This window comes from Zootoca vivipara, chromosome 5, assembly GCF_963506605.1.
Source record: "Zootoca vivipara chromosome 5, rZooViv1.1, whole genome shotgun sequence".
Taxonomy (NCBI): Eukaryota; Metazoa; Chordata; class Lepidosauria; order Squamata; family Lacertidae; genus Zootoca; species Zootoca vivipara.
Genome location: NC_083280.1, coordinates 85,048,606 through 85,074,944, shown reverse-complemented (window position 1 = coordinate 85,074,944; position 26,339 = coordinate 85,048,606). Strand labels below are relative to the sequence as shown.

Here is a 26,339-nt window from a genome sequence, read left to right as displayed (position 1 = left end):
TTTTTAAAATCACTTTAGGCTTTTGTGAAGACTCGGAGATACTTGCATTGCCAAGAAAGAAAAGTCCATCAAATTGCAGAGATGTATTCCATCTGGTATAGCAGAACGATTCCAACTTTTCATGTTGGTTAAGGATTTTAAAGAAACGTTTGCATCATCTCTTTTTTATGATATCCTAAGGATGGATTCTTGAGTTGGTGTTACAGTGCATGAAGAGGTCTGTTCTTCCTGAGTTGAATACTTATTGGAATGCTCACTAATAGGATTAGAGAGGAACTCTATGGGTAACGCCTGCTCTCAAGAAATTACTGGTCAACCATGGTAAAACTTGCCAACCCACTTTACACGGAGTGGATTCTTGCAGCTATACAAAAAGTTAAAAGGCAAAAACAGAGACCATCTGAAGAGAGAATTTGTCATGCTGTGTGCGCATCCCATGGATTAGATAAGAAGACTGTTTCAGAACAGCTGGAGCTAAGTGTCCAAGATGGTTCTATTCTCAAAGTTACCAACAAAGGCCTTGCTTCCTACAAGGACCCAGATAATCCTGGGCGTTTTTCATCTGTTAAACTGGGTGAGCTTTCTAAGCCTGCTAAAGGATCTAGGGGAGCCTGTAATGAGCTTCGGAATGTGGATTGGAATAAACTTCTGCGCAGAGGAATTGAAGGGCTCCAGGAACCAAATGGCTCATCACTCAGAAACATAGAAAAATACCTGAGAAGTCAACATGATCTTGCAGGTATTTTCAACAACCCTGTGTTTCAACGGAGATTACGATTGGGGGCCAAACGCGCTGTAAATAATGGGAGATTATTGAAAGAAGGACCTCAGTATAGGGTGAACTATGGTAGCCTGGAAGGCAAAGGAACATCTAAATACAGTTCTTTTCCAATGTCTCTCCCACCTGTCAGTCTTTTGCCTCATGAAAAAGACCAGGTAAGTGTGTAAAGATTATATCAATGCAGGCATGTTCATTTGGGGGTTTCACAGGAAACATTATTAATATGTTTTGCTTATATTTGAGGAAGTTTCACTTTTATATTACCGTATTAGTAAGCTTGATTGCATCATTCAGAGAGGTTTTCCTTAATGTTTATTTTCTTAAATTATTTTTGGGTGGGCAGTAGTTCTATTGGGCTCTGTTGCTCTTCAAGATTTGTGCCAATTGAAGCAAATGTGAAAAGTTTGGAAATCTGAAGAACTGTAGTCTTCTACATGTGTAATCACCCCACCTCATTAAAAATGTGTAGTTTTGTAGATAAACTGGGTTCTTCAGTGATTGAAATTTAATTCTTAATTGTGCAGAAATTGCTGCTACTTATGTGATGTCATTGCTGCTTGCACTGAGGGATGTGGTGTGATGGGCAAGGATTTTGAAATTTGTGCGTGTATCTTAAGAAGTGTAAGATGAAATAACCCTTTTTAGCTTTTGACACCTTGAAGATTCTTCCTATACAGTGGTGCCTCGCTAGACGAATTTAATTCGTTCTGTGAGTCAATTCGTTTTGCGAAAAATTCGTCTAGCGAATCCCATAGGAATGCATTGAATTATTTTTAAATTCTTTTTTTGCCCATAGGAACGCATTAATTGAATTTCAATGTATTCCTATGGGTAACCGCAATTCGCTAGACGAATTTTTCACAAAACGAATTCGTCTTGCGAGGCAACCTCCGCTCAGAAAATCTCTTCGTTAAGCAAAAGATTCGTCTTACAGGGCATTCGTCTAGCGAGGCACCACTGCATTCTCATTTCCTGTCTGTTCTAGAGGATCCATTTCTGTTTGTTATGTTACACTTCATTCCAGCTGAGGAATTTAATGGAATACTGAATCCTTTAATGCTGATGGTTTCTCTCTGATATTAAAGTATACATTAGAGGAAAATGTATACTTTACAAAGAAATGCAGTAATGGATTCCCTTTAGGTATCTCCCCATGGTCTCTTCCTACAGTTAATTTCAAGGTATTGTCATCCATTGGATTATGACTCTAGTTCTTGTCAGTCTTTATCACTTTGGGGTAACCCTTAAAATCAGCAGGGCTATTGGACTCATTTATTCTAGTTTGTACTCACTTTTATGAATGGTACTTACATGAAGGTGCTGAGTGGTACCACCAAATTAACTCTCCCGTACCTTTCTGGAGCTGCTATGGTTAGTCCAGAACTGCATGTTTGTTGGGTCTCACTTGTTGCTAACCTTCTGTGGAGATAGATCCAATCTTTTCTGTTTAGGAAGCCACATGGAAGGACGAGCACACATAAAGTTTAAAACGGTATGTAAAAGCTATCTGTGCGCTCGTGATATCATTCCCCTAAGAAAATACGTTTGTACTTCAGGGATGAGGAAGTGGATCTAGCTGGTGGACTGGATCCTTTTCTCCCCCACCCCCCCTCTAGAACAGGCTCAACAGAATCTGTCACAATGTTAGGTGACATGATGACCAGCTGATTATTGGGGCTCACATAGCTCTGTGTGTGACACATTGCAACTCTCACAATTAGTTGATTATCGAGGCCTACCTAGTGTCATGCAAGTCTCTTTAGACCAGCATATCTACCTGCCGGGGAAGTGGGTGGCACTGTGGTCTAAACTACTGAGCCTCTTGGGCTTGCCAATCAGAAGGTTGGCAATTTGAATCTGCGCGACGGGGTGAGCTCCCGTTGCTCTGTCCCAGGTCCTGTCGAACTAGCAGTTGGAAAGCACGCCAGTGCAAGTAGATAAATAGGTACCGCTGCATCAGGGAACTTAGGGTGAACCTGTGATGGTTCCTTTGCAAGCAGGACTTACTGTCAGTGTCAATTAGCTAATGTAATAATGATATCAGGTGATTGACAGGTGCCATCAGCCAAGCAGGGGATGGGCGGGCTAGGGATCTGGCCGGCCAGATCCAGTTCCCCACTACTTCCCTATGATTACAGTGGTACCTTGCAAGACAAAAATAATTTGTTCTGCGGGTCGTGCCATCTTACGAAAATTTTCGTCTTGTGGAATCAATCGGCAGACAGCAAAAAAAAAAAAGTGGCCAAAAAAAATCGTCTTGCAAGACGCGGCCATAGAAAGCTTCGTCTTGTGAGGCAACAAAGAATTGCTAGAAGCTTTCATCTAGCAAGTTTTTCGTTGCGCGAGGCATTCGTCTTGCGAGGTACCACTGTACCTCTGCCTCACTAGATGATTGTGCTCTACGGGTTTGGCAGGGATCCTTGGTGGACCGTAGCCAGGAACCAAAGAATAGCGTAACTAGTTTATACCCAGACAGTCTTTGAACTTATTGACCAAAAGCTCCCTCTACCACAAATGGCACCTTGCTTTACAAAACAATTTATGATAAGGTGGAATGTGGCATGAGCTTAAATCCAAGCCAATCTTTCATAAAGCCAAGTTAGAAAAGCTATTATAAAAACAAATTTCACTGTTTAATATTGAAGCACAATATGGTAAAAACATGATCATTTCACACACTTTCTATGTATTGTTATACTTGGCAAGGAAACACATTTTCACTGAAAATCCACAATATGTGTCTTGTAGTACTGTGAGGCTTCTTTCTTTAACTGTTAAGTTATATTCTTCTCAGTTCATTTAATACAAGAGTGGGTAATGGAGGACCACTTGCAATTTTGGTTGGACCGTGTGATTCCTGCTGGTTGCTGGGATTTTTGCAAATAATGTTGGATTCAGGAGTTTTAAAATACAAATTTGCCTATGGTGTATTTTAGTGGTAGTCTGTGTATTGTAGTTTTGCACTTCCATTAGTTCACCTCCCCCCCCCCCCCCATGTTTATGTATATACACGTCAGTTTCTTTTCTTTTTTAAAAAAGCAATATTATGCTCAGGGTGTCCACATGTAAATATTGTTCAGAGAGGGTACAGTTTAAAATCAGAGGAAGTGGTTGTAACAATAATGGGAAGTACTATGTTCCCTTGAGCAGTTATGATGACACTGACTCCCATGTCAGAATGTAAAATGTATGTGGAAATTCTTGAAGCCCCAAGGAAGAAATGATATATCCCATACCTACTTTCTTTTCACACCTTAGCTATACTGCTTTAAGAGCATGTAGAATTTAGCTAGCAAATGAAATAGTGTGGTTTGGCATATTTACACAGCTTGCACTTATATGTTTTACACATGTGTTATGGCTTAAAGCCAACTTTTGCAGCTGCCAAAGCACAGCATATAATTTTATATATTAAAGGATGGTATGGACTTAAGTGAATATCGCTTTGCACACATTCCAATTTTATTGTTTAATTTTTCCATGTTATCTCAAAAGCACTTCATAAAGCCATGAACTTTTTTTTATCTTACAGTAAATGATCATTCTTCTTTCTAGATTTCATAGAATCACAGAATTGGAAGGGGTCCCGGGGGTCATCTAGTCCAACTGCCTGTGGTAGGGACCCTGCCAATGTAGGAATCTCAGCTAGATCATACATGATAGATGACCATCTAACCCCTGCTTAAAAACCTTCAAGGGAGGAAAGCCCCCTACCTCTTGTGTAAGTCTGTTCCACTGTTGAACAGCTCTTACTGTCAGAAAATTCTAACTGATGTTTAATCAGAATCTCCTTTCTTGTAACTTCATTACTTCAGGTCCTAGCCTCCAGAGCAGGAGAAAACAAATTTACTCCATCCTGTAACAGCCCTATTTGGAGTTGGCCATGGGCGCACCCAGGATCAAAACTAGGGGGGGTATGCCACCTGATTGGCTAGCTGGCGATGACATAGCCGGGATCCCCCCAGGAGGCGAGGTCAATGTCCACGCCCCCCAGAGGGGAGGGGGCCGTTTCCAGCCGTTGCCGAGGCGGCACACGGAGCCACCCGCACTTGCGCTTCTGCCTCGCCCGCTCCTTTACCGGCAGCGGTGACTAAAACGAGGCAGCAGCAGTGAAGCTGCCTCCATGTTTAGAGTACATACTGGAATTCTGACTGTCTTACTTCCATCAGATTTCAATAGAAAGAGCATTTTTAGAGCTAATAATACAAAGATAGACGTAACCCAATTATTTTTACTTTAAAAATTACTGGAGGAGGGAACATTTTTGAAAGGTTTTGAAATATTTTTGAAATGTTTCAGATAATAAAATTAAAGAAAAATGGTAGAGGTGGGAGCTTCTCCTTATGTTTTATGTTAAGCTGACTTACAATATTTAAATAAATCATTGTATTCATGACTAATTTTTAAAGAGAATTTTGCCTAGGGAATTCTTATGTTGTTAAGGTCATTGTGTACAAAGGGTAGGTGATACAGCTATAATGTTTCCATTGTCTCTTTTTAAGTATAAAAGTTTGCTCTGTGTAGATTTCAGCAGTGAGGCTGGGCATCTGTTCAGCAAACAGGAGTAATCAAAGCTGCTTACCAAGTCATTGGCTAAGGATGCTTCTTAAAATTTCTGCAGAGTTCAGCCTTTTAAAAAAGCTGTTGCTAAGAGACAAATGTATGCTGACATAAGGGCATGTCAGCATGCTTCCAATTGTTTTAGAAGCAGTTAGGCCTGTCGCTTTGCAGATGGTAGAAACTCCCTTCATAGTGGGTGGATGTGTGCTGATTATCTCATTGAATTAAGGTAACCTTTTGTCATTCATTGAGGTCCTCAGCTCAGGCACTGAACAGCTGCTCTAGGGTCTCTCACCCAACATCCCCCCCCCTTTTGTATGCAATGATTATGCCAAAGAGTGTCCAGGCTGGTGCCAGGTATTCAGCCTTGCACAAAATAAAACTCATTTTAACACTACTGTGCATGATTAGTAAAAATGATTTGCAGGGTCCTATATTTGGCTGAATGATAGATAGCTCTTCTCCAAAAGAATTTGAAAGTGAAGTATGCTGAATGTCTTTATCCAAAGTAATTGTTTTTTAATAGAAAGATGGAAGGCTGACATTTCCCTTATTTGTGTGGCTTTATGCTGCTAAAGTTCTCTGATTTTGCAATTTATTGGTTCCAGCTGGACTGTCTATTTTTCTGTATATATTTGACTCATATACTACTACTATACAGTATTTAGAACTAACTCTGCAAGAAAATGAAGAAGTCAATACTAGTGTGTTATGTATTCTTGTATGGTATGTATTCTTGTATAGATTTCAACTTACTGAGGTCTGGAAGAACCACACTTTAGTCTTATGAGTGCTGAACATTAAAATAACATTTCCAACTTCTGTATTGTTTATGAAGCCTGTATATTCCGGACTTATGGAAATCCAACCTGTCAGGTTTTGTAATAAACCTGGCATGCCTGAAAAGAAAGCCTTCATAGTTATGGAGTTATATGTATTCAGATGGTGTAAAAACATAAACCCGGGCCAGTGTGGGGTACAGGAACTTACAAATGGATGTGCTTCCTAAAAGCCCCCATCAACTTTCAGATTGACTGTAAAATTTATTTGGTGACTTGCTGCTTCTTTCCTTTCAAGTGAAACTGAGCAAATGTGTCTTTTATCACACACTAAGTTTTTGTTTTTTAAAGGACTAGGTAAAGATGCTTCATAGCCACATCCAAGTACTGTACTGATTTCCCATCCATTACACATGAGTGCATTTATTCAGTGTATGTCCTCATTTGTTTTTTGGAGCCTACTAGGGCTAAGGGTGTGACAGATTGCCACCTAAACAGACTTGTGGACCTTTACCTTGTAAAATTATAATTTTAAACACACACACCCCACCAAAGTACCTTGAAGCGGAATAATCAAGGGCAGACAGAGCTTGTCAGCAATTTTAGTTGCCAGTCCCACTCCCCTGGTACTTTAGCCAGCTGTCCACAAATCTGTTGGCATGAGCCATCAATACTTCTAGGAACGGGGCAGCAGATGTCTTGCGCTAGGCAAAAAGATGCCAGGACTGGCTGAATCAAGTCTGGGTATGCAATAAGCATTCACTCCTCTCCTCTCCCCTCCCCCCACCCCACCCCACCAAATACTGGAGAGTTGGCTGTGCCAGAAATGTATGTGAGAGTGAGAACACAGTGTCTTAAAAGCTCCTTTAATTGTTTGCCAAGCCTCTCCCCCCTCCCAAAGATTAGAGAATAATAGTGTCTGCTCTGCAGGACTTTGCAGAAGTTTGGGCCAACACATTGCAATTGGGACTTATTGGCAGTCATGAGAGCTTGCATGTGCTTGCCTGTGCTGGTTGCAAATTCTGTGGAGTCTTTACAAAGAGGATGAACTGGCACTTTGTTGTATTCTGACTCTCTGTGCCATATAACAGAGGTGGGGAATCTTTGGTCCTCCAGATATTGCTGAACTAGAACTTGCATAATCTCTGGCTATTAGCCATGATTGCTATAGCTGTTGGGAGCAACATCTGGAGAGCCAAATGTGCTCCACTGCTGCCCTGCCATACAGGTGACAGGTTCCTGATGCAAAACGTTGGAGATCAGATTAAACATATCCTGGAAATTAGAAGATTTAAGTATTCCCTCTCAGCTCCGTCAAATTGTTCTTTATGTGCTTTAAAAAAAGATCTATGTTTGGACTTTGCTGTCAGTATGTATACTTGAAGCACTGATACAGTATTAGTGTTTTGTGGTACAAACATTCTGCAGGAATCAGGGTGGGTTGATTTAAAACAAGGCAGTATAAATCCTGAGCAGGCATGCATTCAAATTAAAACATATTGGGTTGGATCCAGACATAGTCATACTCAGACTTGTTCAGATGAAGGGTCTTGAGTTAGTCCCATTGATTTAATTGGACCTACGTGTGTGTCTGGATCCAACCCATTGATTTGTAATCTAAATGTATATTTCAGAACCTTTAATCTTGCAGCTCTCATGCCTTTTGTACTGTATGCCTTGCTCACAGACAAGGCATGCATACATGTAAAGATACTAAGACAGCTTACTGCTTAAAGTCTTAAGATTCCATTCCATGTGCACCTTTAATTAATCTCCTTGGGGAGACCCGTTCTTGTGTTCCCACCCTACAGACCTCTCATGGAGGAGGCACACAACAAAAGGCCTCAGGTGATTAGAAACAAGCCCCACTGAATAAAATGGAAGTTACTACTGAGGAAACTTGCATAAGGTTGGGCTGTAAAAAGTGTCACGCACTGTCCATAAATGTTTGTTAATTTTTTTTTTCTTGCTCCAAAATTGCTTTGGGACTTTTAAGTGGGAAATAATATACAAATAAAATACAAATTTAAGTGGGAAATAATATACAAATTTAATAAACCTTAAACCTTCTTCATGAGATGAAAGTCAGTGTGTGCTATCTTTCGTCAATTGCAGGGGCTCAGGAGTTTGGCATAAACTAGGAGTAAAAAAAATCCTTCACATGGGCTCAGTGGGTGATCCTTGTGAAATGGAGGACATTACCTGGATTGCCTGTCATGGTTTGATCGCCGCTGGCCCCAGCATTAAGCTCTAAAGTATGGACATCAACTGTTGTACAATGCATGCTTTCCCCACAGCTTTTTCTATATAAAGAAAAGCAGCTTTTTTTAAAATAAGGAAACAATTTCAGTTTTAGTAAATTGGTATATTCAGAATTATTTTGAAACCATGTTAGTTTTATGGGAAGGTATTTATAACTGAAATATGCATTTGCTTTTACTTTTTTTAAAAACGCAATTGTTTTTTATCCACCCTGATAGGAACACTTCCTTCTCATAGAGATACTTGGAATGCAAGTAATTTGCAGAAAGGAAATTTCATGGAAAGTAGCAAATTTGATTGATTTGGATATCAGTGGTTGTAGGGACTTCAGCTCAGTGGTGGAGTGCATGTTTTGCATGAACAAAATCGCTGATTCAGCTCTTGGCATTTCCAATGAAAGGTAGCAGGGTTAGGAAAAATATCTGAGGCCCCAGAGAGTCACTTTCAGAGAAGAAAGCAAGTCTAGCACAGGACTGTCTATCTGAAACAATGGAGAAGGCAGTTTAATATCTTCATATGAACACTTCCACCAATGAACTCTTCCTGCCTTTTAACAATTATCAAAGCAGCTTAAAAAAAAATCCTCATCTTTAGGAAGTGCTGGAAGGGGATTTCTTCCTATTTCTTAAGTTAACTAGTAAAGAGAATATCATAATCTTTAACAGTACAGTGGTGTGGATTGATGTACTTTTCATCCTACGGTAGTTGGCAGGGATATTGTTGCTCTTGGCAAAAAACTTTTAGCTAATGACTGCCCTTCTGTTCTCTGTCCAACAAGGATACAGATTTTTATGTATAAAATCCAAGATACTGTAGATTATATATTTATTGTTTATTATAATTTACCTTCCATGCATATATATCTCAAGGGTGGTGTGTGCAATATAATAAAAATAAAAAATGTTAAAAACAGCACAAAAATAACAAGTTGGATTTAAAAACAATTCAAAATACACACCCATGGCAGAGACATATTTATCCAGTTAAGAAAGCTTGTAGGGGGAAAATGTATTCAGTTTTTCCGAGAAAGTGCAGATATTGGGCGCCTTTCGTAAATTGACAGGAATACTGTTCCAGAGAACAAGGGCAGTCACACCGAAAGCCCTGCTCTAAGTTACCATAGAGTAGGTTTCTTATGTGGGATGTGGGTGGCACTGTGGTCTAAACCACTGAGCCTAGGGCTTCCCGATTGGAAGGTCGGCAGTTTGAATCCCCGCGACGGGGTGAGCTCCCGTTGCTCGGTACCAGCTCCTGCCCACCTAGCAGTTTGAAAGCATGTCAAAGTTCAAGTAGATAAATAGGTACCCCTCCAGCGGGATGGTAAACAGCGTTTCCGTGTGCTGCTCTGGTTTGCCAGAAGCAGCTTAGTCATGCTGACCACATGACCTGGAAGCTGTCTGCGTACAAACACCGGCTCCCTCGGCCTGTAGAGCGAGATGAGTGCCGCAACCCCAGAGTCATCCGCGACTGGACCAAACGGTCAGGGGTACCTTTAGGTTTCTTACTATCTTTGAAACGCGAAGTAGAAAGTCTTATTCAGACTGCAGTGAGCTACTGACTTAAATGAAGGATAAGAAGGTATTTCAAGTAACCTGGTCCTGAGCTGTACAGGGCCTTATTTCAAACCCTGAATTTGGCCTGGTAGCAGATTGGCAGCCAGTTAAAATCCCACAAGCAAGGAGTTAGACGCTGGTGGTTGTTTGATTCCACAAGCAGTGAAACTGCTGCATTCTGCTTCAGCTGCATTCTCTGAACCAAATTCAACAGTAACCTCAAATAGAGCACGTTTTGCAGTAAGGTTGAGGTTACAAGTGCATGGCCAATTGCTGTTAAACTTTCCTGATCCAGGAATAGTGATAGCTGTCTTAGTAGCCCAAGCTGGTAAAACGTACTCCTAGCAACTGAGAACACTTAAACTTCCAGTGACACCAACAAGAACCTCCATACAATGCACCTGCTCCTTCAGAGAGAGTTGAACACAGCTTCATGGTTGTTGTTTTTCTCCTCAGCCCCTCTGCTTTCTTTTCTATCTAGTCCAGGCATCCCCAAACTGCGGCCCTCCAGATGTTCTGGCCTACAACTCCCATGATCCCCAGCTAACAGGACCAGTGGTCGGGGAAGATGGGAATTGTAGTCCAAAACATCTGGAGGGCCGAAGTTTGGGGATGCCTAATCTAGTGTGATGGGAAAGGTCTGGAAACTTAAAAGCATTTTTACTATTTTGTGACATTTTGTTTTCCCTAAATGTATTGTCCCGTGAAGGATATTGGAACCTTTCTTATAGGTTAACACGTCTAACAACTTTAAAATAAAATAAACTTTTAAAACCCTGTATAAGTTGGTTTCGGCAATTACTTGTCACTTGCGACATGCAAGATTGGTAAGTGTGTTCCTATAGACTACAATCACAGGGACTAAATATATTAATTCATGGTACTTTAAGGTAAATGAATCTCATGCTGCTCTTTAGCCTAATCTATTACTGTAAAAACTGTACCACTCAATGTGATTCTCTAAGTAATTCTGTTGCTTAAATCCAATTACTGTACAGTGCTTTTGAAATCAAGTTTATGTTGGCCGCAGGGCAAAGCATTTTGAGCCTTGTCAGGGCTCACTTAGACTCACTAGTGTACATTATGTAGATTGTTTTAAGAGTGATTACTGTGATTCTAGAGCACTTGGTATACTGTATTTATTTTAAAGAATAATGAAACGAAATAGATTGCTTTGAAAGGCAATAACATTCTCTCATAAGAAAATGGGAGTGTATTTCATTACTCTCTGAAGTCACAGGAATTCTTTGCAAAGATTTTGTTAAACTAATTTTCTATACTGTACCTGGAAGAAAGTGAAGGGCAGGGTCCTTGAGAGGAACAATGGGGGTTTATGTATGTGTTTCAACCTCCCTCCAGAATTTCCCCTTTTTCCAGTGGAAAGTGAGAGAACCTTTTACGAAACACTTCCTCTTTTAGGTGAATTAAAATAATTTAAGGCAATGTTTTAAAATACTGTTTTCAGTTTCTAGTATCTATGTTACCCAATCTACTATATTGAGAGCAGTCGTACCTTGGATCCCAAATGCCCTGGAACTTGGACATTTTTACTCCCGAACTCCGCAAATCCGGAAGTGATTGTTCTGGTTTGTGAACGTTCTTTTGGAACTCGAACGTCTTACGGGGTTTCCGCAGCTTCTGATTGGCTGCAGGAGTTTTCAAACATTTTGGAAGTCGAGCGGACTTAAGGGAATCCGTTCAACTTCCAAGGTACAACTGTAATTGCAATTCCTATAGATATGCAGCTCTCAAATCCCACCTTCTCCAAATTTCTGCATCCTGTGAAAGAAACTGAATTGTATGCTTGCCATGCATATAACTAAACTTCATCTGCTGTATCACCTCCTGGTGTCCATTTATTGCACAATAAAAACTTAAATATGAGGTTAATCAAAAAATATATGTCATCATAACAGATATTTTTAACAGCAAGGGTTATAAAATAGTTGTGTCTTACTAGACCTATATCACACAATGAAAGAGTTTTCAACATTAAAACTCTGAAATTAATATCAGCAACTTGCCTTTTTATGTTCCCCCAACAAGACATCTCTAATCAAAACATGCTTCTTTCTTTCAAGTCCTTTGTTACAGTAACAATACTAACACAATCAGAACCTATGCCAGGCATAACTGTTGTAAAGAACATTGAGAGAGATCATATACTATCATGCAAACAATTACCATTTTGAAAAGCAAATTTTGAAACAAAATATACAAGGCATACTTTAACTTGCAGTTTTTTTTTAGTACCAAGGACTATTTTGCCAATTAATGTATTAGTTTTGTGTTTGCCTTTGGAGTGAACTAAAATGTTTCATTATGGTCTGTGCCTCAAAGATCTTGAATGTATGCGTCGCTTCTCTGATCATCATGAAGCTGAAGCTTGTTTTAAGCTAGTAAGGGCAGTAAGGATTCCTCTTGCAAGGTCATGTAACAGCTATTCTTCTTGCAAAATGTAGGTTGTGCTTGGATGGGCTGAGGAAATTCTAGTACTTGGGCTAATCTGATATTGGCTCTGAGGCAATTAAATAATACCTAGCATAATTGTGCAGGAAAATTTGCAATAAAGGATCTGCACTGACTGCCAATTTGCTACTGGGCAAAGATTCAAGGTTTTATTGTTAATATATAAAGCCCTAAACAACTTAGGACCTGGTTATTTGACAGACCACTTTATCTCATACAGCTGTATTTGTTCACATTCCCTTCTAATACATACCATGGACCAACACTTGTTTCTGACCCATTTTTATTTAGACAATCCTTCAGTGAGTAATGATTCTGCTTTTTAATTTTTAATTTTGTAAGTCCTTCAGATTTGTGGATTTTATTGCTGTCATTTTATCATTTATTTTGTGTTTTATACACTTTGCGGATCTTTTATATGCTGTATAGGCCTTTTGTCTATAAATTATTGTAGATAAATAAATTACAAGTGCAGTTGCATGTTGGGTATTTTTCCTATCAGGCGTATCCTCCATGAAATCCACATTGCTGATTGCAAATAAGAGATAGCTCTCCTTTACAACATTTGTAGGCACATATATACCTTGGTAATACCACACATAATGGGCCTCAACTATTTGTGTTTCATATTGATGATCACATTTATATTAGATTGTACCCATGGGGTAGCTCAACAACTTCCCTTTTCCTTGGTACAGTGGTACCTCGACTTATGAAGACGATCCGTTCCACGGCCGTCTTCGTAAGTCGAAGTCTTTGGTTGTCGAAGCGCTATTTCGCGCTTCTGTGCGTGCGTTGACTGTGCGTGCCGTTTTGCGCAGGCACAGAAGTGGTGCTTCGACAACCGAAGACTTTGACTTACGAAGACAGCCGTGGAACGGATCGTCTTCATAAGTCGAGGTACCACTGTAGTTTGGTGAAATGACAATCCTACAGCTCCCTGCTGCAGCAAGACACATGTAGACTGCAGATTTTTGGCAATTTCATGCTTGAACATCATGGCAATATGCCATTGTGATATGCTCATGGCTGCTTACTTCATTTCTTTCCAATAACATGCCTTCCACCCCACCACAAACAAGCCATCTAAAGATTTGAATACTCAAATCTTTGCTTTAGTAATAGATTTCCAAAGGACACACACTGTATCAAACAAACACGTCATATACACTTCTGATATCTTTGTCTCTCAGGGGTTTATGCTCACATGTTGTTTTTCTTGCCAAAGTTTGATCAAGGCCTCAGTTGAGGCACTGTTTATAAAGAAACACTGTAAAAGCATGGATTTCCACCCAGTGTTTTGCATTGAGCATCTTTACAACTGTTAATATTGATTCAAATGTAGTGAAGCATTCCACTGGCTCAGTGACATTTCCAATGCTTCTCTTCTCCCAATCTTTTCTGGAGGATCCCTCAACCCCTTGGAGCAGATTTTGAGAGCTTGCAAGGCTGCAGGAGGAAATTTCATTCTTCTAGCACAAGTCTCCAGAGCATACCGTTATGGTTCATTTGAGTCATAAATCAAGGAGATGTTGCCAATATTCTGGACAAGGTGACCATTTTGAATGCCCTCCCTTCTGCTGTCCATAGCACTTGTGGGTATAGCAGTGTATGGATTCTGAACAACTGGGTGGCGGGGGGAAGCAGCTTCAAGAAAAAAGTGCTTTAATATTATACCACAAATTTCCCACAGAACCCACAGATATAGCCTACTGCTCAACTGCTTCCAGTGCCAGGCAATTTGTGGGGAGTAGTGGCAAAAAGAAAAGAAATAAATTTTTACCCAAAGACTGTGGGGGCACGGTAGGCAATTTCCCAGTTTTTTAAAGAGATTTTCTGTCTTCCCTTCCCTTAACCTTAAGAGGTGGGTGAGGCTTTTTTTATTTCTTTCCTCCCTCCCCTCCTTTTAAAAAGCATGGTGGTCCTCTATATTTCCAGCTGCCCTCTGGTACTGCTTGAATGGGAGTTGCAATCCAAAATATCTTGAGGGCACCAGGTTGGGAAGGGCTGTTATCGCTCTGTCCCTACCCCAGCAAAGTTTATATTACAAGCCACTTAGGGACAGAAGCACTGTACAAATAAAAACATGACTTTTAAGGCAGTGCATACCGAATTCAGATCACTTTTCTTCTTTCCATTGTTGTGGCATGGAACTTCATTTAAAATGCCTGGTGTTTTAAATATATGGTCCTAAGACCAATTAAAAACTGCCTTGCAGATGAAAACAAAAAGTGTGATGGATCTTTAATTGAACATGACAGCTGTTCATTTTAATTACTCCTGGATCAAAACCATCTTCCTGAATGCTTGTTATCAAGTGATTTACCTAAGGAAATAAGATGAGTGATAAAAGGGTTCCTATGAAATGTAACTGGTTTATTTTCACTGGAGATTCTATCCCTTTTAACTTAAAATATAGCCAAGTTTGATTGTCTCTTGTTATTAAAGAACTATTGATATATTTCGGAAAGAAACAGTGTCCTCTTCTCTAGTTATGTTGTGCAGGTTTCATGACAGATCCCTCTGAAAACATTGGTATTCCTGTAACCTCTGAGAGATATGTGTAGAGTATATTAATGAGCACTACTTCCAAGTGATGTACAGTAACTTCATTCTCAGATAAAAACAGATGTGAATGATTCTGTTTTAATATTTAATTAGGCTCTAGGCCTCTGTTGGCTTGTTTAAGCTGACCTGACAGTGTTATACCTGGAAATACTTCAAATTAAATGCTGAGTACTTGACCTTGTTCAAATAGTTGTAATTTAATAAGGCTGATACTGTACTTCTTTGTGGAAGTACCATGGGTAATGAGAACTGTTCTTTGGCAGGATTTGCTTGCCTTTGAAGGGAGCAATTTGCTGCATGCCTCTTTTTAAAGTTTATCATCTAAAAGGGTAGTATTTTGTTTATTTATTTAATGGAAGAGTTGTAGAGTGATAAAGTGGCTCCAAAGTTAAGGCTGGGTCTAGTTCTTGATTTTGCTGCAACTAACACCAGAGATGGAGAGCCTGCGGCCCTCCAGATGTTGTTTTACTACAGCATCCATCTTCCCTGTTATTCACCATGATAGTTGGAGCAAGCGAAACTTCATAGCATTGTAGAGTTGGAAGGGACCCTGAGGGTCATCTAGTCCAACCCCCTGCAGTGCAGGAATCTCAACAAGCATCCATGGCAGATGGACATCCAACCCCTACTTGAAAACCTCCAATGGGAGAGAGTTGTGCTACAACAACACTGGTTGGGCCACAGGTTCCCCATTCCTGAGTTACACACATGGATTTGATGCCTACACAGAGCCAGTTTCAGGAACATTCCAGAGCTTTAGCCAGGAACATGATTCTCATTCCTCTTTTCCTCAGGAGGCAACTTAAGCCAAACACATACATACAGAGTCGGCTGGGATCATTCTTTTTGCTTCTCAGCTCTTCTATTAGAAGTAATTGAGGATTTAAGCTATATTTCTGTAGGGAGCCTTTCCACTTTTATTTTTTCAGATTTTGTTTCTAATACTGTACTGTGGTACCTTGGGTTACAAATGTTTCGGGTTACAAACGCTTCAGGTTATAGACTCCGTTAACCCAGAACTAGTACCTTGGGTTAAGAACTTTCCTTCAGGATGAGAACAGAAATCGTGTGGCAGCAGCGGGAGGCCCCATTAGCTAAAGTGGTACCTCAGGTTAAGAAGAGTTTCAGGTTAAGAACAGACCTTCGGAAGTTCTTAACCAGAGGTACCACTGTATTGTTGGAACCTGTTCCATAGTTTTTGTTTTGTTCTCTCCTTTATCTGCACTCCTATCCTGAGGCCTTGCCCCTGCTGCTCATAGGAACCCTTCCCTGCCTGTTTCACTCTACTAAACCAAATCCCCATCATATTTCTGAAGGGGAAGGGAGACTTGGGGTGGGAACGCTTACTGGAAACAGAAGAGGCTTTGCTGTCCTCTCCTTAATTGAAAATGATGCTCCACTCATCTGCATTCTGATTTTTCATGAAAAACCTAAAGGGTTTTGCCTTTTCTTTCTGCATTTTCCAGAAATGTTTTGGGGAAAATGACTAAAATGAGTCAAAGGGAAGTTTGTCAATCATTAGCTATGTCAGGTTGTGTCTGAGCTCTCTTTCTCAAGGTAGTTTTCTGCTATTTAAGGAAAAAGGTTTGTTGGCATTAAGTATAATTTAATCCTTCTGTGCGGTTGCTTCTCCAGGTTAAATGGGTGGTTAAGTTTTTTCTAGAATCTTTCTACTTTCGGCTGGCCTTTTAAAATCAATTGAATAGTTCCAGTTGTTTCTGTATCTTAAACCCTCTTTGTTTACATCAAACCTGTTGAAATAAAATTACTTGGCACAGTTGTAAAGGGGATTGAAAAGTGTACAATGTAGAAATGCCAGGTGTGCTTTGCTTCTGCGGTTCTCTAGAGTTTGGTAGAACTGTTGGCTCCATTTTATAGTTTCCTTCAGTGTGAATTTGTTGACCCAGATGTAAGACATCTGTATTTTGGCATTCTTTGGCTTGCAGTTCTTAATATTTCACTGTTTTATCACTCCTACAGTCTCACTACTTTGGTGAGTAGTATTACACATCTGGGTATTGCTTCTCCTTTCAGCTAAAGTGGCTTACAGTGAAATACCCAAGTTTACTTAAAGCAGTTATTTGAAACAGCATGTTTAAAATATATCTGAGTAGAACCTATTGAAATAAGATGCTATCTTCATTAGCTCAAATTTAATTTATAAAAGTGCATTTTATGCTGATTAGTGATCAATCATGACTTTGGAATTTATTCTAATGGTTTCAGCTGTTGTGAGAAGAAATCCCAATTGGGTGCTTGCTTACGAACACATGTGAAATGTGTTAAAACATTACTTCATGTATTTTTCCTGCTGTGGTAGGCAATACAGATAACATCTGTAAACGCTGATTAAAAGAATGATCTCCCTCTACCAGAATTAGCATGATGTAGCTTGACGGGAATATTCTTTATTGTGCATAGAGTGGCCTCTGTCTATTGTTGTAACATGCCTTGAGTCAAAAAGACATAGAAGAAATCTAATAAACTAATCTTAAGTGTTATTCGGAGCATGGATGGGTAGGATCTAGCTAGCATGGTTTTGTGACACAAAACCCCTGTGGGGAGGTACTGTGGGAGCTGATGGTATCAACAGTACAGTATGTTGCATTTGACAGCAGAATGTCCATGTTACTATTGATTGGACTGCTTGGTCAAGTGAAAGCACATTGATCTATCCTTTAAACTCAGCTGTATGAAAATTTAGAGAAGTATATATCATGTCTTTGAACAGTGGGAGTTACAACCCTTTAAGAGCTTTCATAGTAAATCTAGTCCAAATTGGTCACCTGGAATCTGTATCTATAATGATTCTTAATCATTCCATATTGTACATACTAATTTCCTCACTCCCTTAAAAAAATTGGCATTTTTAAAATTAATAATTTGCTAAACTAAATGTAACACATGTTGGCCTAGCAGTGACTTTGGTGGAACTCACTGGGTGACCTTGGGCAAGTCACAGCCTCTTAACCTACCTCATAGGGTCATTGTTGTAGGGATTAACTGAAGAGGGGGTGAAGCATATATAGTGGAACCTCTACTCATGACCACAATCTGTTCCAGAGGCCCGTCTGGAAGTCGAAATGGGTTGCTGGGAGAGGCGCCATTGTGCGCAGGCGGCGATTGCCCGCATCTGCGCATGTGCAAACAGCGATCACCACTCCTGCGCGTGCGCAAACAGCGGCAAACCCTCCAGTTACTTCCAGGTTTGCCACGGATGTTTGGGTGAAATGAACGCGAGTGGAGGCGGGTGTAAGAAGAGGTTTGACTGTACTTGGAGAAAAGGGTGGGATATAAATGCAATATATAAGCTCTTCTGCTTACCTGCTTAAGAAAGCTAGAGGGACCAGCCAGATGGAGATGTCATTCGCCAGCCTGACATCCAAAGATCTCCGCGTGGCCCCAATTGGACCTGTGCCAGTTGCAAAACATGCCTGGCTAATTTCTTAACACAATCACAGGGCTGTAGTAAATGCCCAGACTGCAGCCAGGTGAGGCAGCAGTGATGAAGAGAGACCTTGATGTTTCTGTGTTCATATTCTTTGGCTTATAGTACTTAACACAACTTTTGCTGTTAGATTATTCCAGCTGTTTTTTCCAGCGTTGCAAACTTCATTCACATGTTACAACTGATATTCTCAGGGATTTGTCTCTAAGGTTTTGTATCTGATATTAAGCAGGTGTTGATTAACTTCTGTCCTGTGACAAATCAGTTGCTAGACTATAGTTTCCGTATCCCAAAAGATACGATTACATGAAATATGAAGGCAGGTGGATGACAAGTGTGCTTGTGGCTGGTGAATTTTGAACTACTGGTGTCCCTGCCCCCCTTTTAATGGGCTGAAGTGGCTAAGCTGCGGTCCCTCCAGAGGTTGTTCCCAACTCCTTTGAGCTCCCACCAGTGTGGTCAATGGTCATGATGATGGGAAATCCACCCCTGGTTATAACACCAACCTCACCATTTGAAATCCTTATAAAAGTGCCCTGCATAGTAAAAGTTCATTTGCTACTTTTTAAAATAATAGTAGTATTCTCTCCCCTCTCCTATACTTTGTTGATATTACTTTTCAGGTATAGATTTATGTCTCGTATAAATTGCTGTGTTTGGCAGAGGATGGAAAACAAGTCTGTAAAATTATGTAATGTCTGAAACTTTGTGTTTATGATTAATTAGGTTATCATAAAATGTGTTTTTGTGTGTTGAATAATTGGGTCATACTTTTTATGTGCTCAGCTGCAGACTAAGGCTTTCAGCCTGGATGTAGTTACTTTAGTAGGCTTTCTTGTTAAAACTGTTTTTCTTACCGGTCTTTGGAACACAGCCTTCAGTATGTTCAAACTAATGTAATTTAAATTATATTGACATTAGTTCATAAATTGTGGATACTGGATTAGTTGGCTTAGCTTCTGTGTTGCTGTTTGAGTTTTAACCAATCATTTATTGATGTTGTATTAAACTTGCTTTATAGTTGTATCCTAGTTGTCATAGTTCAGATTTTATCTGGTCAGTAAAGTAATTTGAAATGCTCTGACATCTGGTACACCAGTCTAAGCACAATTCTTTCTGCCTAAGGGGTTTCTATTTCAGGACAGCATCTTTTGTATCCAGAGATTTACTCTGTCATGCATGAGATGTATTTTCCAAAATAAGGTAACTATAGTCACATAGGTGACTGGCTGGCTGTGTGAAGATAAGTTGAATTGGTTCTTTAGAAGAGTGCTGTGCTTTCTCAGAATTTGAATACATCTCAAAAATCTACTGAAAAGGATTGTGTTTTCAAGCAGGCACCCATCTGCTGAACACAAAGATTGGTCCAGGGCATAGGAGTGAGGTGATCTTGAAGATATCTTGGCCCTAAGGTGTTTATAAAAGTAAGACCTTAACCTTGTCTTGGTAGCATATAGGAAGCCAGTGCAATTCCTTTAGCTGATGGTAGGTAATTTCTGTTACACATGCTTTAATATACTGTCTGTTTTATGGAGATAATCACATTGAAATCAATATTAAAAAATTCCTTCAGTAGCACCTTAAAGACCAACTAAGTTTATATTTTTGTATGAGCTTTCGTGTGCATGCACACTTCTTCAGATACACTAGAAACAGAAGTGTAGTGCACTTCTGTTTCTAGTGTATCTGAAGAAGTGTGCATGCACACGAAAGTTCATACAAAAATATAAACTTAGTTGGTCTTTAAGGTGCTACTGAAGGAATTTTTTTATTTTGCTTCGACTCAGACCAACACGGCTACCTACCTGTAATTGAAATCAATGTTGGAGTTAAGGAAATATTCGACTCAATTGGATCTTTTATTTCTGCAATTAAGAGATTGAGGGTTTTTGGTTTTTTTACACAAAAGTTTTGTAAATACAATGGGATTATGATTGGGACAACATTGACTTAATATTTGAAATTCTGGCTTAAGTGGGTTTTTTTTTTACTTGTCAGTAACTGCAATAAATTTTTGATTTGTTGATAGGTCTTCCTGTCTCTCAGAGTTAAAATGCATAGTCTGTTCACAATTCTTCTGCTTGTTCACAGAAAAATCATAGTATACTTGTTTTCCTTCCATGGCTTCCTCTACTATTATACCATTTCTTTTCATGGTTTTGTACTCTCTGTTCTTCGTTGGTTTCGCCTCTTCTCAAACACCAATCTTATTAAACTACCACACCAATCTCCATGCTTATGTGCTCATGATTCCTTATCTACGGTATTTACTTCTCCCCTTAAATAGTCAGCTTCGTCGTTTTAAGGAATTATTAAAAATGGACCTTTTCTCTCTCTTTTTTTTATTTCCCTCTTGATATTGGGTTGGATCCAGAGAAATCAGTAGTTTCAGTAGAAGATGACTTTGCCACACTCTCCTCTCACCCAGCGGCCCCCTGAAAAGACCTCTCTTGAGGGCTGTGGGACTCCGCTAAACTGGGTAGCCTGTGGCACAGGGGGCTCTACCAGATAGTAGGAAGGGAGCTGCTCTGTGGTGGCTCCACAGTTACATAATTTATGAACCCATACGTGTGAAAATAGTTCATGTGTAATTTAAGAATGACAGATACTGATCTCTTTGTGGATGAGGGGAATATTGTCTGGTTTTCATGTAAGGAAAGAGTTATTATAAGCAGCTTTTTCTGTTCATGAACTTGTTTCTTAATTTCAGTCTCCACAGCTATTTCTTGGTATTCAAAACTGTGTGTGTGTATTAAAGAAGAAGAACCAAATGTTGACAGATGATTTTTTACACTGAAGTTTTTTCAGTATTCTAAGAAAAAGCACCAAACTGGTATTAATATCTAGTATTAGTAAACTGAGGCTATATTAAGGATATTTTTATTCTGCATTGCCAAACAAAAGCCTAACATGTTTTAATAAAAGAGAGTAACATTTTGAGGTCACAAAAACAGGAAAAATGATTATGTATGCAAGAGAACCAATAATTGATTCAACACTTTCTTTCCCTAGCCACGAGCAGATCCCATTCCAATATGTAGCTTCTGTTTGGGGACAAAAGAATCAAATCGTGAGAAAAAGCCAGAAGAACTCCTTTCCTGTGCTGACTGTGGCAGTAGTGGTAAGTCTTTCACTGACCAAATTAGGCAGAGCTTTTTGCGGTCTTTTACAAGTGCTTTTGCAAGCCAGTGGTTCTTTGAGGGTGTGGTACATCATTTCTGTGAGCTGAAGTGTTCCCTCTGTGAGTGCAGCTTCCCTTTTGGGGGAACAGAAGCACCTTCCATTCGCAGAGTTAAAGTGTTAGCTAAAGCTCACCGTTATGCTTTTTGTGTGTTCAGAGTTTTAGTTACCTTTTTTAAAAAAAATTTCTAATAATTTAATATGGTTTATAGCTATGTCTGCTGGAAGAAATTGAGATTTTAATGTTTATACATCATTCAGCACCACAAATATATGTTAAGTCAGCAAGTATGTAACTTCTTATCAGTTTCACTCTGCCAGCTTTTGAAAACTGTCAGAATAGCTACCAGTTACTCACAAAGGCTTCCTGTAGAAGAAATGGAGGCTTCCTGTAGAAGAAATGGAGAAGAAATCTTCCTGTAGAAGAAATGGAGTGGCCCTCATAGTCAACAAAAGAGTGGCAAAAGCTGTGATGGGATGCAATCTCAAAAATGACAGAATGATCTCGATACGAATCCAAGGCAGACCTTTTAACATCACAGTAATCCAAGTTTATGCACCAACTACCGGTGCTGAAGAAAGTGAAATTGACCAATTCTATGAAGACCTACAACACCTTCTAGAAATGGCACCAAAGAAGGATGTTCTTCTCATTACAGGGGATTGGAATGCTAAAGTAGGGAATCAAGAGATAAAAGGAACAACTGGCAAGTTTGGCCTTGGAGTTCAAAATGAAGCAGGGCAAAGGCTAATAGAGTTCTGTCAAGAGAACAAGCTGGTCATCACAAACACTCTCTTCCAACAACACAAGAGACGACTCTACACATGGATATCACCAAATGGGCAGCATCGAAATCAGATTGATTATATTCTCTGCAGCCAAAGATGGAGAAGCTCTATACAGTCAGCAAAAACAAGACCTGGAGCTGACTGTAACTCAGATCATCAGCTTCTTATAGCAAAATTCCAGCTTAAAATGAAGAAAGTAGGAAAAACCACTGGGCCAGTAAGATACAATCTGAATCAAATCCCTTATGAATACACAGTGGAAGTGAGGAACAGGTTTAAGGATTTAGATTTGGTGGACAGAGTGCCTGAAGAACTATGGATGGAGGCTCGTAACATTATACAGGAGGCAGCAACAAAAACCATCCCAAGGAAAAGGAAATGCAAGAAAGCAAAATGGCTGTCCAACGAGGCCTTACAAATAGCGGAGGAGAGGAGGCAAGCAAAATGCAAGGGAGATAGGGAAAGATACAGGAAACTGAATGCAGATTTCCAAAAAACAGCAAGGAGAGACAAGAGGGTCTTCTTAAATGAGCAATGCAAAGAAATAGAGGAAAACAATAGAATGGGGAAAACCAGAGATCTGTTCAAGAAAATTGGAGATATGAAAGGAACATTTCGTACAAAGATTACCATAATCAAGGACAAAAGTGGTAAGGACCTAACAGAAGCAGAAGACATCAAGAAGAGGTGGCAAGAATACACAGAGGAATTATACCAGAAAGATATGGAGGTCTCGTACACCCCAGGTAGTGTGGTTGCTGACCTTGAGCCAGACATCTTGGAGAGTGAAGTCAAATGGGCCTTAGAAAGCACTGCTAATAACAAGGCCAGTGGAAGTGATGATATTCCAGCTGAACTATTTAAAATTTCAAAAGATGATGCTGTTAAGGTGCTACACCCAATATGCCAGCAAGTTTGGAAAACTCAGCAATGGCCAGAGGATTGGAGAAGATCAGTCTACATCCCAATTCCAAAAAAGGGCAGTGCCAAAGAATGCTCCAACTACCGCACAATTGCCCTCATTTCACACGCTAGCAAGGTTATGCTTAAAATTCTACAAGGCAGGCTTAGGCAGTATGTGGACCGAGAACTCCCAGAAGTGCAAGCTGGATTTCGAAAGGGCAGAGGAACCAGAGACCAAATAGCAAACATGCGCTGGATTATGGAGAAAGCTAGAGAGTTCCAGAAAAACGTCTACTTCTGCTTCATTGACTATGCAAAAGCCTTTGACTGTGTCGACCACAGCAAACTATGGCAAGTTCTTAAAGAAATGGGAGTGCCTGATCACCTCATCTGTCTCCTGAGAAATCTCTATGTGGGACAAGAAGCTACAGTTAGAACTGGATATGGAACAACCGATTGGTTCAAAATTGGGAAAGGAGTACGACAAGGTTGTATATTGTCTCCCTGCTTATTTAACTTATATGCAGAATTCATCATGCGAAAGGCTGGACTAGATGAATCCCAAGCAGGAATTAAGATTGCCGGAAGAAATATCAACAACCTCAGATATGCAGATGACACAACCTTGATGGCAGAAAGTGAGGAGGAATTAAAGAACCTTTTAATGAGGGTGAAAGAGGAGAGCGCAAAATATGGTCTGAAGCTCAACATCAAAAAACCAAGATCATGGCCACTGGTCCCATCACCTCCTGGCAAATAGAAGGGGAAGAAATGGAGGCAGTGAGAGATTTTACTTTCTTGGGCTCCTTGATCACTGCAGATGGTGACAGCAGTCACGAAATTAAAAGACGCCTGCTTCTTGGGAGAAAAGCAATGACAAACCTAGACAGCATCTTAAAAAGCAGAGACATCACCTTGCCGACAAAGGTCCGTATAGTTAAAGCTATGGTTTTCCCAGTAGTGATGTATGGAAGTGAGAGCTGGACCATAAAGAAGGCTGATCGCCGAAGAATTGATGCTTTTGAATTATGGTGCTGGAGGAGACTCTTGAGAGTCCCATGGACTGCTAGAAGATCAAACCTATCCATTCTTAAGGAAATCAGCCCTGAGTGCTCCCTGGAAGGACAGATCGTGAAGCTGAGGCTCCAATACTTTGGCCACCTCATGAGAAGAGAAGAATCCTTGGAAAAGACCCTGATGTTGGGAAAGATTGAGGGCACTAGGAGAAGGGGACGACAGAGGACGAGATGGTTGGACAGTGTTCTCGAGGCTACGGACATGGGTTTGACCGAACTGCGGGAGGCAGTGGAAGACAGGAGTGCCTGGCGTGCTATGGTCCATGGGGTCACGAAGAGTCGGACACGACTAAACGACTAAACAACAACAACACTCACAAAGGCACATAACAAGAAAAGTATCTTTGGGACAGAGAAATTTGGTGTGCTTAGTTAGCCCTGTTGTATTCCCCCATCAAAGCAACATTTCTCCCTTATGAGGTTCAAAATGTGCATTTTCCACCCCCAGTCATTAAATTAAAATGGTATATAAAAATGAAATGTTTCCTGTGCTTTTGACATGTACACTTTAGAAGATTCGTGTATAGTTCTCTGACTTTCTTTGTTAACTTTCTTTTTACCTTATGTATTTTGGATGAGACCAAAAGTGAACTCTAAAAATGCATTTAATTATTACTACTGTCACTTTTTCCTTCCTAGCACTTACTTATTTTGCTTTATGAAAAGCATCAAGAGATGTTAGGATAGTCTACTTTGCCTATGAAGAAAGTAAATTCCTCATATGTGAACTTGAAAGCATTTTTTTTCAAATAAACCCTTGCTTGCTTTTCTTTTTTCTGTTATCATTTTAAACTTGTGGGGCTGAGAATTAGGATATCCTGCTGTGGTCCTGAAATATCTATCTATTCTTGCCCGACTTTTGGTGATGCGGGTGGGTACAGTAACCAGCTTTCAAAGCTAAATGGAAAGTGACAAGTTCTAACCCTGAAAGGAGGTCAGAATTTTGTTTTCTGAGCATCTAATTCAGGTACAGAGGGTTGAATGCTGTAGTAGTCCTTATGTTTCACAATACAGTAGTTTAGTGCTTGTGAAAGAATTGAAAGACATTATGAAGTTCTGCCATGGTATATGCAAAAATGGCATACAAGGCAGTGAGATACAACTGAAGAATGTGATAATTTGGTAGCCAAAAAGCCTTATCTCGTAGAGAAGAGAAAACCATTTTGACTTTATAGTTTACTATGTGGTACTATATAATCCATATCATGGGGTTGGTCTGCTGGGTTGTTCTTTAGTTGTAAAATACATACTGCTGCTGGTTGCTGTCTTAGCAGCAGAGATGGTTGTCTTCATTTCAAGTGTTAAAGAACTCAGTTGTCAAAACCTGTGCGTTTTGTAGAATTCCTTTTAAGGGCTACTTTCCCCCCTTCATGTGTATATAAATTTTATGGGCTGTAACTTTTACTCAGACTTGACTCATTGAAATGAATGACTATGACTAACTTGGGCGTATTAATTTCAATGGGTCTTCTGAGTAGAATTTAATTGAATAAAACCCAATGCCTACATGTGCTTCGTGCATCACATAGGTAAACAGTGGTCTTGCATAGTGACCCTAAACGTTGGGATGGAATTGTGTTTGCAAGCCTTACAGTTTAAGACTTAAGAATTTAGCGGGGGGGGGGGGTATGCAACAGTATAACATAAACCACGGTTGAGCAAATTAGTTTGTGCATGAGCTAGTGCACACAGCTTAAGCACTCCTACTTTTCTTTTCCCTTTCTCCAGTGGGGAATCAAACCACAGAGTGACAAGCTGAGCATATCCCTGCTGGAGGATCCCTGCTGGAGGAAAGGAGAAAAGTAGGAGAATTCAAGTTCTGTCCATGAGCAGGCAGCTTGTGTACAGACTAATGTGCTTAACTGCAGTTTATAGCTTGGCGTTGCATCTGGATGCCACCATAGATTGATGTCATTTTAAGATGATATGATCTATTTCATAAATGAGGGATGCATTTGCCAAGAGCCCCCC

General features: G+C 40.0%; 1 protein-coding gene across 16 annotated transcripts in view; it reads left to right on the top strand.

Annotated features, from left to right (window-relative positions):
* The window catches only part of KAT6B (lysine acetyltransferase 6B), an 80,482-nt gene that overhangs the window by 9,112 nt on the left and 45,031 nt on the right, over nucleotides 1–26,339 (top strand). For 14 of the 16 annotated variants that reach the window (XM_035137469.2, XM_035137471.2, XM_035137466.2 and 11 more), the window contains 2 exons: nucleotides 19–936; nucleotides 21,433–21,541. In XM_035137469.2, the coding sequence (XP_034993360.2) occupies nucleotides 319–936; nucleotides 21,433–21,541 (727 nt within the window). In that variant the 5' untranslated portion in view covers nucleotides 19–318. Of the gene's footprint in view, nucleotides 1–18; nucleotides 937–21,432; nucleotides 21,542–26,096; nucleotides 26,171–26,339 lie in introns of those variants that run through there. The other 2 variants (XM_035137481.2, XM_035137478.2) reach the window with 2 other exon arrangements.